This window comes from Poecilia mexicana, unplaced genomic scaffold (genome assembly GCF_051168715.1).
Source record: "Poecilia mexicana isolate PSO_F unplaced genomic scaffold, ASM5116871v1 scaffold_3, whole genome shotgun sequence".
Lineage (NCBI taxonomy): Eukaryota > Metazoa > Chordata > Actinopteri > Cyprinodontiformes > Poeciliidae > Poecilia > Poecilia mexicana.
The window spans coordinates 32,157,099-32,176,550 of NW_028263372.1; the positions used below are offsets into that span (position 1 = coordinate 32,157,099).

At 35.3% G+C, this 19,452-nt stretch overlaps 1 protein-coding gene across 1 annotated transcript in view; it reads right to left on the reverse strand.

Moving 5' to 3' along the window:
• The window catches only part of luzp2 (leucine zipper protein 2), a 148,806-nt gene that overhangs the window by 57,910 nt on the left and 71,444 nt on the right, over positions 1 to 19,452 (reverse strand). Inside the window, exons 2-5 of the mRNA XM_014978974.2 lie at positions 18,967 to 19,084; positions 14,228 to 14,298; positions 9,313 to 9,394; positions 4,077 to 4,139 (exon numbers count right to left, since the gene is read on the reverse strand). Of these exons, the coding sequence (XP_014834460.2) occupies positions 4,077 to 4,139; positions 9,313 to 9,394; positions 14,228 to 14,298; positions 18,967 to 19,084 (334 nt within the window). The remainder of the gene's footprint in view (positions 1 to 4,076; positions 4,140 to 9,312; positions 9,395 to 14,227; positions 14,299 to 18,966; positions 19,085 to 19,452) is intronic.

Below are 19,452 nucleotides of genomic sequence, written 5' to 3' on the forward strand. Positions count from 1 at the left end.
AACAAAATAATTTGTCAAAGTTTGACTTTACCATGCAAACTATTGTTGCTAAGTGTCCTTGATGTCCAAAGGCTTCCATGAATCTCCTGGATCCCCTTGCAAAGTAGAGGACCAGCAACACATCACCCTATTTTTAAGGCTGTATTTTGAGATCCATCCATCCATCCATTTTCCTTCACCCTTGTCCCTCAGTGGGGTCGGGAGGGGTGCTGGTGCCTATCTCCAGCTCACGTTCCGGGCGAGAGGCGGGGTACACCCTGGACAGGTCGCCAGTCTGTCGCAGTGTATTTTGAGATATTTGCTAGAAAGAAAGTTGGCAGTATTTGGATTTTTAAACTTAAGAAAAAGCACATATTACAGGAAAAGATATACAAGGAAACATCCACAACTGACAATTGTCTCAGAATAGTAGTTATATTCAAGGAGACATATTCTGGCTTTTGTTATATTTACAATTATGTCGTACACACAGCAGATAAACAAACATACATGCACACACGCACCCCTCGTGTTTTTGGTCATGCATGGGGATAACTCTATGCATGAAGAGCACAGGCCAGGATTCTAACTCAGTGTTTAGGGTAGCTAAACACTGCTACATCATGCAGCCTCAAAACAATAACAGATACAGGAAAATGTTCTCATATTACTCTGCATGTATATGTGATATAAATGTCAACAGGATACATATAAGTAGTCATTTGACTTCTATTGACCACAAACAACCTCTTCTGTGATTGCAAAAGCCATCAAACCTGCACAATATTTAGATGTGTAGCAGAGAACACAGACCTTAAAATGTCAACAGTGATGCAGCAGTGAGGACAACTGTGTATTTATTAAATCATTTTCCCTCTGATCTTTCCACTGCTTGCTGCTTCAGCCTCTTGCCAACAGTGTAATTGTGAGTAAGTAACTTTGCTGTAGCACAGCATTTAGACAAGCTTTCATTAAAAGGGGCTGATAATTTGCTGTCTCACTTCAATTACAGCCCAGTTAACTTTAAATCAAGTCTAACAGTTGCCAAAGCTGTTTGCCAGCTCTTTGTTTTGGCCAGATTAGTGTGTGCATTGATGACTGGCTTATGATAATGAGGATTAGTGGTAGGACTGGGTTCAGAACATGTGAAAACATGGAATCATACAAAAGCTGCAGTGGCTGTGACCAACACTCTGGCACTTTTATGCACCCTCATTTCTGTTTCTGTAAATCATCCAAAATGAGATGTTATGTGGAAGTTAAGGAATCTCTAATTGTCAATCACAAAGCTAAATCATGGTCCTTTTTAAGGATTATTTAGTCAGTTAAACTGATCTGCTGCAGAGTATTGCAGATGTGTGCAAACTCCTGCTGTGAAAATCACTTGATTGATTATTGAAGTGTCTCTGCATTTCCCTGATTACTTCCAGCAGAGGGACATCCAAGAGCAAATCCAATCCATCTCATCCTAGAACACCCATACCAATGTCTTAGTATGTTTGATATCACAATGAAAGTGCATTAATACACAAGCATTAATATTCCACTTCATGAGGCCTTTAGGTTGTACCTGCAGTGATGACTCATGATAGAATATGGATTTGTCATGGAGGTTTCCCAGAATCAAATCCATATCATTTGCAGCAGAATGTAGCTCAGCGCCACAGTGTGAATTACAGGGTAGAATATGAAACCAAGTGTTTCCATCATAAGTGGAAACACTTATAATAAATCTCAAAGTACTAGGTTTTGGGGTTTATGTAACTATTTATTCCATGTTGCCTGTGTTCATGATATGGAGAAGATAAAAAAATAACCTTTGAAGTCAGTGATTAGATATTATTGTCTTTCCCATACTGTGGGTGAGCTGCGATCGTCCGTACAACAATATAGTTAGAAAATGCCACACCTTTTAGATATGTATCTTTTTTTTTTAAAATAAGACAATTTATGCATTTCTTCTACTTCACAATTATGTATTACTTTTGCTGTTTTAATCACAACTATAAAGTACCATTAAATACTATGAGGTAAATAGAAGTGTAAAAATGTGAAAACAGGAGAAAGTAAACAAGAAAAATTAAGAATGTCTTTTCAGTGCAGTGCTTGCCAATGGGAGAAAACAAGAAAACCTCTGGAAGATCTTAAAAGCTTGGTGTACTAAAGAACCTGTATTGTATAGGTCAGCTTTTCCGTTCTGAAATAAAGTAACCTTTCTTACAACTGTCACATGATAGCTTGTGCTCAGTCTAATTTCATCAAAAGACAAATACAAATAATAGTAAGAAGAATAAATAAAACAAACAAATCATGAATTCATGTGGAATGACTGCATCTGCTTTCACTGTTACAAGTGAGTCATTTTAATATCCAGGAGGGACTGATGGAATTATTCCACTTGGTGATTTTGGCCCTTTGTACCCAGCTAAAGATGGCAAGGTGTTTCCTCTAGGCAGAACACTGGCAACTGTTGATCAGTGAAATATTGTGACATCAAGTTAAAATGTTCCAAATGTGCCATGTTTCTAGAGGTCAGAAAATCACGAATAGCAAAAAAAAACAACAAAAAAACAAAAACACAGCATATGTTTCAATTGGAAACTGCATAGCAGACTGTGACAAATGATGTCACTAACTTGTGAGTTGAAGCAAATGTCAACTGCAATTAAAGGTGCATAAATATTAAACCCCCATAACATGTAAAAGAAAAAAAGGTAGATAAAAATGGAAATTTGTTTTTTTAAAGCATCTTGAAAAGATGACTTATGTGCAATAAAATTAATCTGATTCATCTGCTGTGATTTACATTGTTTGTGTGTATCTTTGATAGATTCTCAGAAACCTGCACAGTGACAGGTACTTCTCAGAACAGCTTGACTCCAGCAATTTGATGTCATTATGTCATTGTTCAGTTCCCAATATGAGTCACTTGATTGTGTTACTCAACAAAAGTTTAATCAAAACTGGTCTCCAATTAATTTGAGCATCTGCTGAAAAACTACTTTTCATAGTGAAGCTTTGAGCAATATTGTGTGATTTTTCAGAATAGTTTCATCATCTTGCTCTGATTTAATTTATTAGCTTGATGCAATTGAAAACATTCTCTGTTACTGTATTACATAAATATTACACTTTTTTTTCCATTGCCTCAATGTTTAGATCTAAAAACCAATTATGAAATGGGTTTGTATTGATTTCACCTTAGAGGTTTATCTGCTAGAAGAACCTTTCTCCATTTGTAAAGTCTTGTATATTGTTTCAACCCATTCAGAATAAGCTTCCATAGATCCTTATTGATCTGTTAAAAAGACTTTTTGTACTTATAAGCCTCTGTAAAATTAATTACATGGCACTGTATGATTTTCATTTCAATTATCAGTACTGCTCTGCAGGAGTCCCCTTATTTTCCTGTCACATAATAACCTAAACAACCCTTAGGCAAAGATAATAAAAGAAAACTCCAATGTATGGGCATAAAACATCTTTAAAGTCTTACATGCCCAATATAGCATGTTACATTAATAGGTAGATGTTATTTCGATTTCTTTTATACGTATGTGAATCTCGTTCCCCCCCTATCCCCCCCATTTCTGCCGATAACATAGACAAAGTTCAGTTGGAGTGATGTTTGCTGAAGTTTCTCCACAAATGTTTAAGGCATCGACAGTAAAATTCATATGGTTGTGTAAGACCTTCAGACTGAAAGTTTTCAGCTCAACTTCTTTGCACTAATATTGACAACCATGCACAGGGGTACTTTGAAAAGAGACCAAATTATCATTCAACAATTGCAATCATGGCTGCAGTGATGATCAAAGAATGCCCTCCTGTGTTCACAAAACATTTGAAACAACCCTTGTGTTCAACCCAGTGTATGTCCACCTCTGATTGAAATTAACAAGGCCTTTCCTTGGTCCCCTCAGATTGTCAGAAGTCATTTGGCAAACTCAGAAAATCATTAAATCAAATTGATCTGAACAATGCAAGGAGGCAGAGAACTTTGATGGGTAAATTACGACAAGATAGGTTTGATACATGTACCTTATGAATGTGTATTGGGATTCTTGTCAGCATTTGATGATACTTTGATGACTCACCTCTTGTTGTAAATCCTTGATGATTTTTGTTTTTTTCTCCATCTCCACTTTCAGAAATTTTATCTGAGGACAAAAGAGGAACAAGGAACATAATCAGAGAAGCAAACAGCATCTAAGTGTGTATCTTTTTAGTCAGGGAACAAGGCAAAAAGCACAAACAATTAAATGGTCAGAGAAAACAATGTTAATAAATTCTCTATCCCAAATGTGAGTTCATATAATAAAGATTTAATTGTTGTGCGAGGAAAGTTAAAACAAATGTCTAAGAGACAGATGCTTCAGACAAAAAAAAAAAAAAGATGTTTTTCATGATGCTGCATAGCTATATTTTTAAATCTAAGGCTTTAACTTCTTTTTTAGATGCTCCAGTGGGAAACAAAGCCTCTCGCATTCACATTAGAATGCATTCGTCAAACAAAAGAAAAAAACAAAATACAAAATGATGCTACTGAACTGCCACACAATGACAACATAGTCCGGTTAAAAATGGGTCACAAAGAATCAGGAAAAAAAATGTTACTAATCTTCTTAAACAGCTTTGTAGTCTAGCCTATAGCAAAAAATTACTCAAGCCTTTGGGGAGAACAGTTTTAGCTCCAGATTACCACACATTTGCTTCATTACACATTTGTCGCAAGTAATATTGAAAGAAAAAGAAAAGAAAAACTCAAACTGGAATCAAATACTATGGATTTACTGTAGGCACTAAAAATTTATGAGTTGAAAGAAACAGAAATGCTTCTATTTTTTAGTTGATTGTTTGTTTGTTTTTCTTTCCAGTGAATAAGTCCAGAACTTACCAGTTGACTCACATGGCTACACAGGTCTTAATTACATCAAATGCCACATTAAGTCACTGTCACTGCCTCTAAAAATACAAAGATAGAAAAAAGCACCACATTTGAGCACTAACTGTTATTTCATAAAATTGATTGTGACACGGCCTCTTAATTGCTGATTGCGTTCTGATTGCATGCAAACACATGCTCATACAGGCATGAGCATGTTTGCAGCTATAAATAAAAGTGAATATAAAAACAGTGACAGTGAATAGAAATAGCTAAACACCTGCGATACAATGTAATAAAACTGATATAAGTCATGTCAAACTTCACTGTGATTTTTATTTGTACAAATTCAATGGAAAAGAAAACAACACTCTCCAAGATAGAAAAAAAATATATTAAACAATTTTCCCCTCAAATGTCGCACCATTTGAGGGAAATTGAACTAGCTTTCCAACATCACAGAATCTGTTGCCAACAAGCACTGCCCCAAAGATACATACATGAAAAAAATAACAAAAAACATTTAAGTTTAATGAAACAAAACTTAAATGTTTCATCTAAATTTCAGAATGTAAGTTTAGTCCAAAAATAACATTTCCCATATCCAGATGGAAGTAGGTCTCATTTTGACTTGAAACCTCCATTTGTTTGCTCAAAAATTGAAGATGAAGATGGATTTTGCTTTTTAGTATTACTGTGAGTTCAAGCATGGGCTCAAACTGACAAAAGAATGGCTTCAGATAGAGATTTTAAAGTGACCTAGAACTATATCTGACAGATGATCTCAAAAGTTCTGCGGACTACAGGTCCTTATAATCTGACACATTTGGAGAAGTTTTGCAGAGACAAAGTCGGCAAATATTGCATGTCAAGATGCTAACACAATCTTATCAAAGAGGACGGAAAATATTTAGTCTATAAGTATTTAGATATCCATTCATCCCAATGTAAAGGCTCTTTTAATTCTAACGAAAGCTGCCACATAAGATATGTCACTCAAGTTAGTGCTGTGTGTAGATTGGAGGTATGTTTGAGTGCAGACTTCCAGAAATGTGATACACTGACACATTTATTCCCAATTTGCTCCCAGTGCCCGACTTATTGGTTTATATTTTTATTACGGCAGGGTGATATCTTTGTTTTTGGCAACACTTTTATCAACAGCTCAGCATGCTTTCCCGGTACAGGCGTGAGCCCTGTGAGTATGTGCTTATTTCAGCCAAATGGAGGTTCAAACACCAACTGCAGATGGCAAACTCCTGCCATGGGCAACCAAACAAATACATTTGGTGTGTGTGTATAAGACAGATAGGCTGAGGTTTGGAGTTTGTCTGTTTTTTTTTTTTTTTTTTTTTTTTCCCATTCCTAAAAGAGTATTTTTGCTTTCGCAAGTGTTGTGTGTCCTTGGGAGAGGTCGTCAAGATAGTCTCGGGGACAAAAAGGAAAAGATTCATAGGGCTGGTGACCTCATGCCAGGTATACTCCCCAGGGAATAGTAAACTAAGTCTTGCCAGTTGACTCACATCCCCAAGCAGCACATGATAACATCGAGGTTCATGTTTGAGCCTTTCAGTCACTGCCACAGCCTGAGGGGATGGTTAGAAAAGCAGCAACAAGAAAAATACTGGCATTGGGTTTTAAAGGAATAAACAGCACAACATAACAAACCTCTTTTTCAATATGATGTTCAAAGGCTATTGTTTTAATTACTAAGTTTTAGACATTTGTGTATAAATTGTAGATTTTTTATGAATAAATTAGGAAATGTTTAGTTTGTAGCACTTGTAAAAAATTTTGACTTTGCTGACAATGTCTAACATACTGATCAGGTTTATTGTACTTGTCGGACTTAGATTCTGCTAATAAAATGCATCTAAGTATTGAGCCAGTGTATCTGCTGTCAGAAATGCATTTCTTAGAACAAATACAGAGGGTAAATATGTGAAACTGATTAGAATGACCTTATTTTTTTCAAATACAAGGCACAAACAAAGTTTACCATATAATTGAGCTAAATATCATGGTATTTATTTCATCCTGAACAAGAGGATTTTATTCTAATCCTATAAATCAATTGTGGAAATTTACATTACTTCAGTTCTGACTGACTGGGAAGAAATTGCATATATAAAGTAAGAAATAAAACACCCAATCAAAACCACAGTGGTGTTTATGACATAGGTCAAAGCAGCAAACAAAGAACATAAACTGGTACAACAGAGAATGCCTTCATCCTTAGTTGGCAACTATTTTATTGTCATCTAAATGGTAAGAGGCAGTTATTTAAGACAGTAATTTCTATGTTCTGGGCAGAAAAAAAAAGCGTTTGAAGGTAATGTAAAAGTGGAAGAGAACATGTATCAGCATCCACATCAGTGAAAACTTGACATTCCAACCCGGCATTGCTTAGCCACAACTTATGCCATGCAATTTAACATTTTTACATGATAAATTGGAGAAGAAGCCACCCAGAGGTTCCAAGAACTCACATATTGGCTGGCTGGGTGGATGAGATTGTGCCATGGCAGTGATTACTCACACAAAGGTTAAAGGGGTAATGCATGACTTTAGGAGGCAAGCTTGTGTCACCCTTTAGCATCAGCTATGTTCAATGTTTCTGACAGCTCATAAATCTCTTTATCTTGGATAAAACATGTAAGTCAGGTGTCGGATCTCTCTCTTTGTGTCAGACTTTCAAGCTACAGAAGAAGAAAACCAATACATCCACTAGAGGAGAAGAGTGTTTCAAAATGTGGCTGTGTATTTTCTCAGGATATCTGAAGGCCTTGGCATAAAATATGAGGCAAAGGAAGACTGTCTACCGTTGTAAAGACATAAATGCCTTAAACTATCTTTACATAACAAGAACAAGTTGAATCTTTGAATAATTGGGAGTGAGTCAGTACTGAAGTAGCCTCTGTTCTTTTTAGTACCAAACCACATGCATGCAGTGAGTCAGTGCTGCAGTCCAATTTATAGCAGAAACACTATTTTATTTAACAAGTGAGAAGGAATTGTGGAGGTAAGTAAGTTACACAGAAAGTATTTATTTTGACTTAAAATGTGAGAGCTTATTATTACAGGTATTGTATAAATGCAAATCAATCTTTTTGCAAAAGCTGGAAGTCAAAACTACTAATTTAGAATTTAAATTACTTGTGTAAAATTTGTCCTTGCTGATATGACATCAGGATTAAATTACAAGGTATTTGCACCCTAACAGTTTTTTTATGTGTAGGTTTCAGATCCTCAAACAAATGTTAATATCAGACAAAGAAAATATGACATTAAAAAATAAAAAAAACATTGTCCGAATGATTTATTTTGGGAAAGTAAAAGAACTATTCAAACCAAACAGACAATACGTGATAAAAAACAAAAAAACAATCTCCCTCTTATTAAGTCATGTATGAACACAAAAGCTAAGAGTAGTTTCAAACACCACACCTGTACCTGATTACAGCCAATCTTGCAAAATCAAAAATATCTTAAATATTTTATATATAGCCGGGGTATACATAGCCTATCACTAAGCTACAGGCTATCAATATGTGTATTGATCTCTAGTAACTGTCTCCTATAGTTGCAATATCAAAAACCAGATAAGTCTTTACATCACAAGAAGGAGCTTTAGCACTAAATACATGAAAGTGAGTCAGTGCTGAAGTGACTTCTTCTTATAAATCTGAAATAGGAATGAATAGTGATGCTTATATTTATCTTTGTTTATCCTTCTTAAAATTGTGGTTGTCTTCAATTTTGGAAGTAAAAGGGAAAGTCAATGTATCAGTATTAATAGCATTTAGAAATCATAAACTATATAAGAAAAATAAATTACCTTTATAAATGCATTTGACTTTTTATTTAAAGTCTGGGTAGTTTTAGCAATTATGAAATATTTGGATAAGCACACTATTAACTCAATTTCAATACTTTGCAAAAGAAATTAAATAAACAGCAAAAACCGTCCATCTGTAATATTATTTTGTAACCTAAATTATGTACGGTCACTCTTCACTTCCCTCTGAATAATGGCAGTGTATTCCCTGCATATCTAATGGCCTAAAAATGTGGTTTAAAGTAATGATGTCATTTGCTATAAGTAACGGGATACATTTAAAAATCTGTAAAAATCTGACTAAAGAAAAGTAACTTTGTTGAGTAAGTTACTGAAAATAGTCATACGACCGTCCATTTAAATGAAAACTTTTCATCAGCTTATATCACAATAAACACATTAGATCAGGGTTTCAAAATTGGAACCAAACAAATAAGATGTGGCAAAAGGTTTTCTCCTGCTGTGTCAGAGTTTCAGTTTAGAGTTGTGAGACGGAAGAAAAAGCCAGCTGCTGCGTAATGAGCGTCGATCACTGAGGGGGGCTGTGTGACAGGTGACGGGGCTGGTTAGAGGAGACCGAGCGCTGATGGTGAGGTCATCTCTGTCTTACCGTGGCCTGCTGCTTTTCAGCTTTCTCATTTGCCTCATCCAGCTGCTTCTGCAGGGCTGCCTGGAGGGACTTCATCTCCTCTCTGTCAAGTGGCAGGGAAGTGAGAAACACCCTGTTAGCACATCGTCCTTACACTCTCCGAGCCCTTTACTACTCTACCTCTAAATGGTTTTCTACAGCACACTCCTTTGAGAGAAAATAGATTTTTGTGTAGAAACAACTACTACTCACAATAAAATAGTTTTAATTTTGTAGAAAATTAAAGAAAAAGCAACACTTGATTTAAGCTAATTTATTCAGAATGATTTTAATAGTGGTAGATTTCCTTAACAAATGTTTGTTGTCAATCTTTGGGGAAGAAAATTCTCTATTTTGCAGTATTATTCCTAACTAGTAATGAAAGTGCAAACAGTTGAGCCATGAACTGCTTTTGACATTTGTGCATATCAAAACAAATTAATTTCTTAATTATTTTTTTCTCTGCTCAAAATACATATTTACTATTTTGTTTTCTTACACAGTGTCTTGCAAAAGAGTTCAAAACCTATGAATGTTTATATTTTTTTTACAGTAAAGCAACAAATTAAAGTGTATTTGTCTGAGATTTATTTATGAGACAGAGCAGCAAAGAGTAGCAAAAGCCAAACAGGAAAGAAAAAAATTAACATTTTCAAATGTTTTTACTAATAAACCCTGAAGTGTATGTCATGTATAACTATCCAGCCCTTTTATTTTTATCTGCATCCTGGTTTCCAAAGGAACTTGCCAACTAAAAATCAAAAAGCTTACACTTTAAAATTAAGAGCAGTGTTTCTTCTTTTTGTCTTCTTAAAATGTCCTGGTGCTTTTATGGATTCCAATAAGACAGCTGACAAGAGCAAGAGGCAAACCTCATTCGGATTAGGGAGACTTGGGCACTCCTCTGGAGCCAGGCTTGGGCCTTGGGGCTCAGCCTGAAGAATATACAGGAAGTCCCCTCTCTGTGAGCCACCACATGCAGGTAAGAACGGATCAGTTGCCATGCAAGTTGAATGACAGGCAAAAGCATGGTGGGGATTCTCAGCCACCGGCTGAGTGTCTTGATTGAGTTTTCCACGGTGAGCAAGACAGATGCCCCTTTGTGACTTGAGGTTGGAAGAAGCAAAGGTTCTGAATGTTGTGTGCAAAGGTTTTTGAATGTTGTCTGTGCTTATAGTGCTGGCAGCATAATCTGGTTTTAGGACATGGAATGTCACCTCACTGAGGTGCCAGAGTTGTTGTGTCGGGTTGAGTAGTCCCAGCAGGAAATAACAGGACTCACAGCTTGAGCTCTGAAATCAAACTCCAGGAGAGGAGCTGGACTCACTCCTCCTCCGAAGTTGCCCAGGGAGAGAGGTGTCAGGTGGGGTGGGGATGCTCATATTCCCCTGTCTGAGTGTCTTGATTAAGTGACAGGGTCGCCTCTTTGCAACTTCAGGTTGGAAGAAGCAAGACTCTGAAAGTTATCTGCACCAATGCATTGAACAGTAGTTCAGATTTCCAGGCCTTTTTGGAGTTTCTGACCAGAACCCAAGCAATGTTCTAATGATAGACTTGTTGCTGGAACAGAATTTCCATAATAAACATTATGTTTGAGCACAAAGTGGTTCATACCAGGGGCCATAACAGGGCCTTCATTAATTGGCAAGAAGAAAGCAACAGCACCCTTAAAAAATGCTGACTGCTGTTTGCCATAATCATTGTATGGAACAAAGCTCAGATAAAATGAAAGCAAAACAAAGATTTTTAGTCAACATGTAATAAATATATGTGTGGCAGAAAACAAACTCTGCACATTATCTTGGACATAGCTTCCACTTGATAAGTTGGCATGTTGGCAGTATTATGCATTGTGGAAATTGTTTCTTTGGCATAGGGAGTTCAACCTCACAATTGTTATTTATGCCATTTGATTTGAGAATACAAATCCTTAGGAAAATACACTGAAGTTTTATTTATTGAGGTTTTTGGTTGTAAGAAATGTTTAAAAGGGGTCTATAATGCAAGGTCCTATACATAATCCTTTTTTTCCAATTCTTTTTGAGCTGAAAAGGATATATTCAACTCAGTTCTTGTTGTCATGAACTACTTGCATCATTTACATGAAATTCGCTGTAGTTAACATACACAGAGCTTAGTTTTGCATTAAAAAGCCTGGTTAATGATATGTGAATTTGGACACTTTTGAAAGATACTTGATTTTTGCTTTTTCCAATGACATTTTATGTATTCTCTGGAATGCCCCACATATTTTTTAGCCTGCTGTGTAAAAACTGTTTTTGCATTTATTATACATCTAGCATAAATGTAAATGGGTGTTATAATGCTGAGGCTATTTCTGTACTGTTTGATTTTCCCGTGCACAGATAACAGCAAAGCACAATGAATTATATATTAAGTAGGCTGGTGATGTGAGTCCTTGCTTTGAAAAATGCTTGTAGAAATCACATCACAAGAGGCAGCCAAGTTAAATTCAAAAAGTCTGCTAATATGTCTAAACATGACTGTAAATTTAAAAGTGCATTAGGCATAGGGGAAATGTGGTGTAATGGATCTGCAGTACCTTTCAAAATAACAGCAACGGTCACTTTGTAAAGGATGCTCCACACATATTTCAGATGCCAATGGTCTTGTCTTTTAGTGTAAGACCAGTAAAACATATTTTCTTTAGAGTAATCAGCATAATATATATGCCTGTATCCAAGACAAGGAAACAGTTTGAGGCACAAACAAGCAAAACACTGACAAAAGGGATGCACATCACTCTAGTGAGCAAATAGCACATGTTTTTATAGCAGGTTCAATCATAGTCGAGTTAATTGTTGATAATCAAAACATGGAATGTTATGTTCCAACCATGAGTGTCTGTTCTGTTGGAAAACATCTCTGTTCTGTCACAGTTTGGGGTAAAATTATTTTCAGAAAGCAATCAAATCTCTGTTAAGAGATGTCAGAAATAAATGACTTGCAATGAATCACCTGTCTGCATCTGCCATAATGGAGTCAGCAAGTAATTGCTCTTGGCAGCCGTGGAAATCCAAAGGTGGATTAATAACACCCTGAAAAAAACTGTGCCTTCCAAAATGCTAGGTAAGCAACGCTGAGCCAAACTGCTGCTTTATGGTTTTTAGCTTGATGACATGTGGGAGCTGCCATGTGATGGACTATTGATTGGCGATCAAGATCCTGCTCACAAGACTTCTATAGCCTTTCAGAGAGCATGTGAGGCGACAAGTGATTCCTGATCATGAACAGACTCATTACACACTTTATTAATCAGACGATCCTAACTGGTAAAAAAATAGAAGAAAAAAAAGAAGCCCTAAATCACAGATGGCTTTTCATATGTTAGGAGAATAAAGACTGAATAATAATGTTTTACACTAGGTAGTTTATTATTTTTCAACTCCTGCTTGCTTCTTTCTCTAGTATAAATAAACTAGACCACACAATCAATTATAGTAAACAGTATGCAGCTTTTTTTTTTTCCTATTCATATTTAGAATCTTCTTGTAAGATTAGGGAAATGAAATACACAAATGTCATTAAAAAAGATTCTGTAACTTTAGAATTTATGTTTAACATGTAACATTCATCATTCAACTAAATAAAATCTGATTTTGTAACTGTACTGTTTTGTTGGCATCGCTTTTCACTGAAAATTGGAAAAAGCCAACATGCTTCAAAATTACTGATGCTGAAAGTAGTTACTAAGTTACTACTCCAAAACCTGAAAACCAAATCAGATAACGAAGTGGAAACCAGACAAAACCACCGGCTGAATAAAGGATGTTTTAAAGATTGCTAGGACAGTCTATCACTTCACCAAGGAAGCTGGTTGTTTCACCCACTTCGTAATTTTGTACTGTTGCATCTTCAATTATATACAAATTAAAAAGGGGAAAAAAAAAAAAAACAAGTGATCTTTTACAGGAGGTTCTGAGACAACCAAGCATTGGTTTGTTGGGGTTGCTTGGAATCAGCTCTGATATCTAATTCACATTTTGTTATATAATTCAATCACAGTCTTTTAAAAAAATAAATAAATAAATATGTAAATAGCCTCCACCAGTAAGAGGTGATTCATGGTTATTTTTGTTTCTCTGCTGTCATAATGTCTCATATTTAATAAGAGTAGACTAAACTATGATCAGAAGTCGTCCAATCAATAGAAATGTAAGACCTCTGAAAAATTTTTAGCAACATGGATCCTGATGGACTTATATTGTTTATGCAAATGTGTTTAAAATAACATCAAAATGCAATTTTTTTTATCATATACGTGTAATTTGGTTAGAGTACTTAATAAAATATCCTAACTTGTTTAAGGACAAACCAGCTTGACATTTTGAAGGGATTCAACATAAAGGACCAAAACATAAAACAAAATCAAACTGCAATAGTGATGTACTTTTTGTATGTAATTTTTCTATAAATTCCTCCTCTGTGGATCAGTGTTTCATGGCTTCTGTTAAAAGCAAACTAAAGACATCTATTAAGTTGACACAAGTTAATTCTTACAGGTTGCTTAAGTACATAAAACAATGGTTAGACAAAAGAAACATATCAAATTGACCAGAGGCCATTTATGAGGATGGGTTCAGACTTTAATGTTTTGATTCCAAAAGAACTTGCAAAGCTATCTTAGAAATTACACTGTGGCTGAGGTTTCAGCTGGCATATAATATGTATATAAAACTGAAACTTTAGATTTTTAAAATAAAATACCAGAAAAAATAAGCTCAAGTTCTTAAAATCTATCTAATTTAACATATTATTATTTTAATGATAAATATAAACACAATTTTGCAAATCATAGCAGAAAACATTGCAAATTAGGAGACAATGATCAAGATACTTTCTAAATCCTCCATGGTGCCATGATGCCTCGTTTTACCTCTGTTTGTGGCTGAGCTCCAGAATCCTTTGCACATCCTTCTTGGCCACTGACTCATCATTTTTTAGGGACTGAAAGAAAACAAAAGACACTATTTTTTTCTCAAGCAAAGGCACAGTTTTCTATATTGCATGGCAATTCAAAGCATCAAACACAGTGCATACACATTTGAACTGGCTCGCTCTAGTACATGTTTCCTACAATTCCAAGGGATTTAGTAAAGATGGACTCGAATCCAATCGGTGTGAAAATTATCTGAAATGATACAATAATTGAGGAAAGTGTTAAAATAATGTGCAACAGATGTGGAATCCTGTTGATGTCCCTTTTCTAAATTGTATTGCTTTTAACAATCTGTTGATGAATGTCCTAATGAGCGCACACACAGATCCACAGATTGGTTTCTGCTGGTGGCTAACCAGATTCCTGATGGGTAATTAGGAATTAGTGATATATTTGATTGCCCCAAAAGCCCTTTGAGATCTTATATTAGTTCAGAGTGGAGCCGAGAAGCGCAGACTTCTGGGGGAAATCTGAAATCAAAGGGAGAGTTTGTTTTTAAAATATGCTTGAAAGTCTGTGCTAATTAACACAAGTCAATACAAACTGACTGTCTTTTTTTTCTCTCCCAAAGGAGGAGAACCTATGCACCCAGAGCATACAAAACTATGCTAACGATATTGATAGAAAAATATAAAAATCCAGGCAAACAGATGCTGATGACAGTGGTTACCAGAACAACCACATCAATTATTTCTAAACGAATATAGCTGATTAATTTCTATGTAATGTTCTGATGGGGAAGTTTTGAGTCACATGCGCTACATGCCATCAAGACTTCAACACACCTACCTAAATAACATCACAGCCATTGAAATGACCTCCAAATACCACAGTCTGACTGAGCTTATACAGCATGACCCACAAAGGTGGCACCCTATCTTAATGTGCAGACTGAAGACTGCTGGAAACCATCCAACTTAAATAGCAACTTTTTGTCTCTGTCTCTCGCTGCTGCCATCTGTTCTCATTTCTGTTTACAAGCAAGGCCAACTTGATCTTGAATAAGTGTACATAGTTGGGTGTTTGTTTGATTTATAAGTCCTTCATAAACGTCTTTTGCAGGCCACATACAAGCTCCATTATTCCTGGTGGCAGTGGCCTATTTTTATCAGAGAAAACATCCCCACACACTGCATGATTTACTTATTGTTGATAGAAGAAAATCACATGAATTTCAAGGTTTTGATAAAGCCTCAATAATACTTAGATCTTAGGACGACCCGACAATTGTGAGATTTTACTGGAAAAAAATTCTGGTTCAAGAAGAGCAACACAGTTTGGTGAATTTAATGGATCTGCTGCAATCATCTTGGATTCTGTTATAAAAGTACCCCATTAGAGCTTTTACTGTGGCAACTTTGCTTTGACAGGTTGGTTATTATGGTTGAATCTATCCAATAGCAGGGAGGAAATTTGCTCCCCTCCAAAGCCTCTAGATAATACTAAACTGGTGAAGAGACACTTATATGTTTTTTGTTTGTTTGTTTGTTTTTCTTTTGTACTTTGCTCAAAAATTGCTTTCATTACATCACAACTTTAAACTGTTTAGACATTAAAGAGAGGTAAAATTGTCTATCTCAAGATTGTTTTAGTTCTACACCAGGACTAAATCTGAACATTTATTTCACTTTTAAAAATAAGCAAATTTATTTTCTGTTAAAATAGTTTAATTTCTTAGCTTATTTGTATAGGGACTACCAAACAACTGCACCTGATAATTTTAGCTAATTTGGAATATTATAGAGGCATGCTTTTAGTTAAATGAATAGCATGAATAATATTACAAAACATTTAAGATGCAAATACAAAACAGAGTAAAGCATAACTCTCATTAAGAACGGTAAAATACAAATTGCATAACACCACCACATCCTGTTCCACCAAACTGAATTCAAAACAGAGGAAATTATTCTTGACGACTGTGGTCTTTCCAAAACAACTGAATATGTTTTAGTCTTAAATAATGTCAGAATTCAGTAATTATCTGCAGGTAAAATGTTTTACTTGTTTAAGCAAAACAGTACCCAGTTTCACTCTCCAAGAATAGTGTTGTCGTAAAGTCTCTTAGGTAGTTTAATGGATGATTTTTATTTAAAACAAACAGCATGTTCGAATTGCATCACAGGTAGATTGTAAATCATCTTATAACATCATTGTATTATGAATAAAAATTCACTCCATGCAATCTTCTCTTTAGAATCATTGGAGCTTATTCAGTCTACATAACTGGGTAATAATGTTCAGTCATACTTTATATTGCAGATAACGCTAAGAAAACGTGACAACATAAGAACTGCTTTGAACTCACTTAACTTCTTAACAACATCACTGGAGCATGCTGCCAAGCAAAACTCCCACTTGTCACAGAAAGTTTAATTATTGAGGTTGCTGACCTGGACCTAGAGGCCAACTTGTTAGAAAGATAAGCATTCGCTCATTTGTCTTTTGAAGAAACATAGCACTGCTTTATGCTGCTGACATTGATTTTGTTTAAAAAGTTAATGATATTTATGGAGATGGATCCTTAGCTCTAAAGCATAGATTTGTTCCACAGCCCACTAATTTAAATCTAACCCAACCTCTGCCCTGCCCAACATGCAGGAGCAGGTTCCAGGGCAAAGATGGGTGCCAGCTCTGCTTGCCAGGAGAGAACACACATCAAATCCTGTCCTCAATGACGGTGGCCAGACGACCTGAGTCTTTACAACTTTTAACAGACATATGAAAAGCTCATAGTGGAGCTGGAAATACACACAATTCCAAATGGACTACTCTTCGCTGGTTATTAGTTGTGCCAGAAAATTTTAAAACATCAACAGTAAGAGAACCGTGATCTACTTATCAAGGTAGGCGGCATTTTTTCCACAAACGTTTTTGATTTGATCACTGTGACTGAAAAATGTGACATAATTAAATTAAATTGTATAAATTAATTTCCATTTACTTCAGATAATGAGCTTAGTCTTAAATAATTATCAGAATTTGCTATGCAATGCCCTGGCTTGAGATAATTGTGTTATGCAAAAATTCTCAGAACACTTTAACATCTGAATACTGAGCAATTTTAAAGTGTCCAGGGTTCTTTTATATTACTCAACCAACTTTTTTGCTGAGATATGTCCAATGTATCATGTCGTTTTCTTTCCTGCAGGATATGAAATCAGCCTAAACATATAAGGTTTTTGTTTGTTAAGTGATAGAATATTAAGAATATGCATCCATTCATTTATAATTTATCCCATCTTCCCCTTACAAAGTTGCTGTGCAGCTTCAAAGTCAAAAGTTTGCATACTAAAATTACAAAATCTTCAGAAAAACTCAGAAAAGCACTGATGATTACATAATGACTTAGTAAATTTCCTCTAGGATGATAAAAAAAATGGAGGTACAGCTGTGGAAGAAGGAACTGAAGTAAAAACAGAAACAAAGCAGAACTAATATAAAAGACTAATGAACACTAATAACAAAATCCAAAACCAATCCTAAGACTTTGATGATAGCTTGATACATCTAAATGCAATACCTGTTGTAGAAAATATGACAAAATAAGGAGTGGTAGTTTGAGACGTTGAAAATCCATTAGGCTCCTAAATATACTGAAAAGCCATTGGAGGTCACTGATTATTAACAATAAATTAAAATGCTATTGAAATCTACGTCTTAATTCTGTCATAAATACTGAATTATCTGATGTTGATTAAATGTTTATCAAATTTTAAAACTAGTAAATATCAGCTTTCAACCCATCTGTATGATAACATACATTTTTGTCTTATTTACTTCAGGAAATGGGTGACACTCATAACAAATGAAACAGTTTCAGAGAATGCTCTGAATTTGGATACTAAACTATTACTACGTAGTTCAACTCTCCTGACAGAGCAAAGCAGAGGAACGTCGTAACTGCAAGAGGTGATTGGGAAATCCAATAATTTAATAATTCAGGAAGAGCTAGCAGATGCAGATGTGGCAATCTGCTAGCTATCTGCTGCAATCTGGAGCTTTTAAAACTGAACCCGAGGCAAAGGAAACCCCTCGTATAAAATAAAAAGTTATGAAGTTTACACTGTACAGAGCTGATGTAAACAACAACAAACATAAAAATAAAACCTAAACCTAAGAGAACAACAGGAAAGTACAACTATCCAATGAAATCTAAAGAACACAGTGGAATCAATAATTGCAACTTAAAATAAACAAAAAGTTGAATCTAAATACTTATGATTGCAATTAAAACTCCCATTGGAAATATGTTGAGAATTTTGAAGAACAGATTGTGAAAAAATCTTTCTGTTGTAGCTCCAACGACGTTTTCATTTATTATCGTGTTTCTGCATGCCAAGCCCACACTGTTTATGTAGTATTGGTGTGTATTCTGCATTTAAAATCTCAGATGCAGGAATCTAATTCTTTCAGTCACTTTCCAAAGCTTGTGGCCATAGATGAGGGTAGGATCATAGATCAATCGCTAAATTGAGAGCTTCACCTTTTGGCTCAGGCAAAGCTCTTCACATATTTATTAAATAATAATCAGTTGGCTTACAGTATAATGATCAAAAAGCTAAGATTTTATTTATTTATTTATTTATTTTATCATTGACCTACAACTCAAAACTACCAGCTGGAACATGATGCTTATCGTGCTGAATTATAAAGAGAAGCAGTATGTTTCTCACCTGAAGGTTGCCTTTTATGCTGTCCAGTTCCTTTGATGTCTTTGAGAGCTGATGCAAGATGCTGCTTCGTTCACTGAAGACTTCTTTTAGCTTCTTCTCCAAACCATCGTAGCTTTGTCTATCGAGAGGAGAGAGATTTCACGATTTAATGTTTGCCATGAGCTGAGGAAATTCAATCATCAGAGAGCTCTTGAGGGACAGACGTGATTCAACATGCAATAAAACACTTACTTTTCAAATAAAAGAACATCAGAGAGAGAGAAACGAATATCTATCCAGCAGAAAAGTATTGAATAATCAAAACTTTATATTTTGTTTTCTATTTAATGGAGCTTGAATTCAAAATAAATTAACTGTAAAATACAAATCACTGGGTCATTGATCAATTAGCTGTCACACTGCAACATTTTACAGACTTATTTCAAAAACTGGAACATTGTGTAGTGATCTGCACTAAAATGTTTTGTGCAAAAACATGTTTAACAA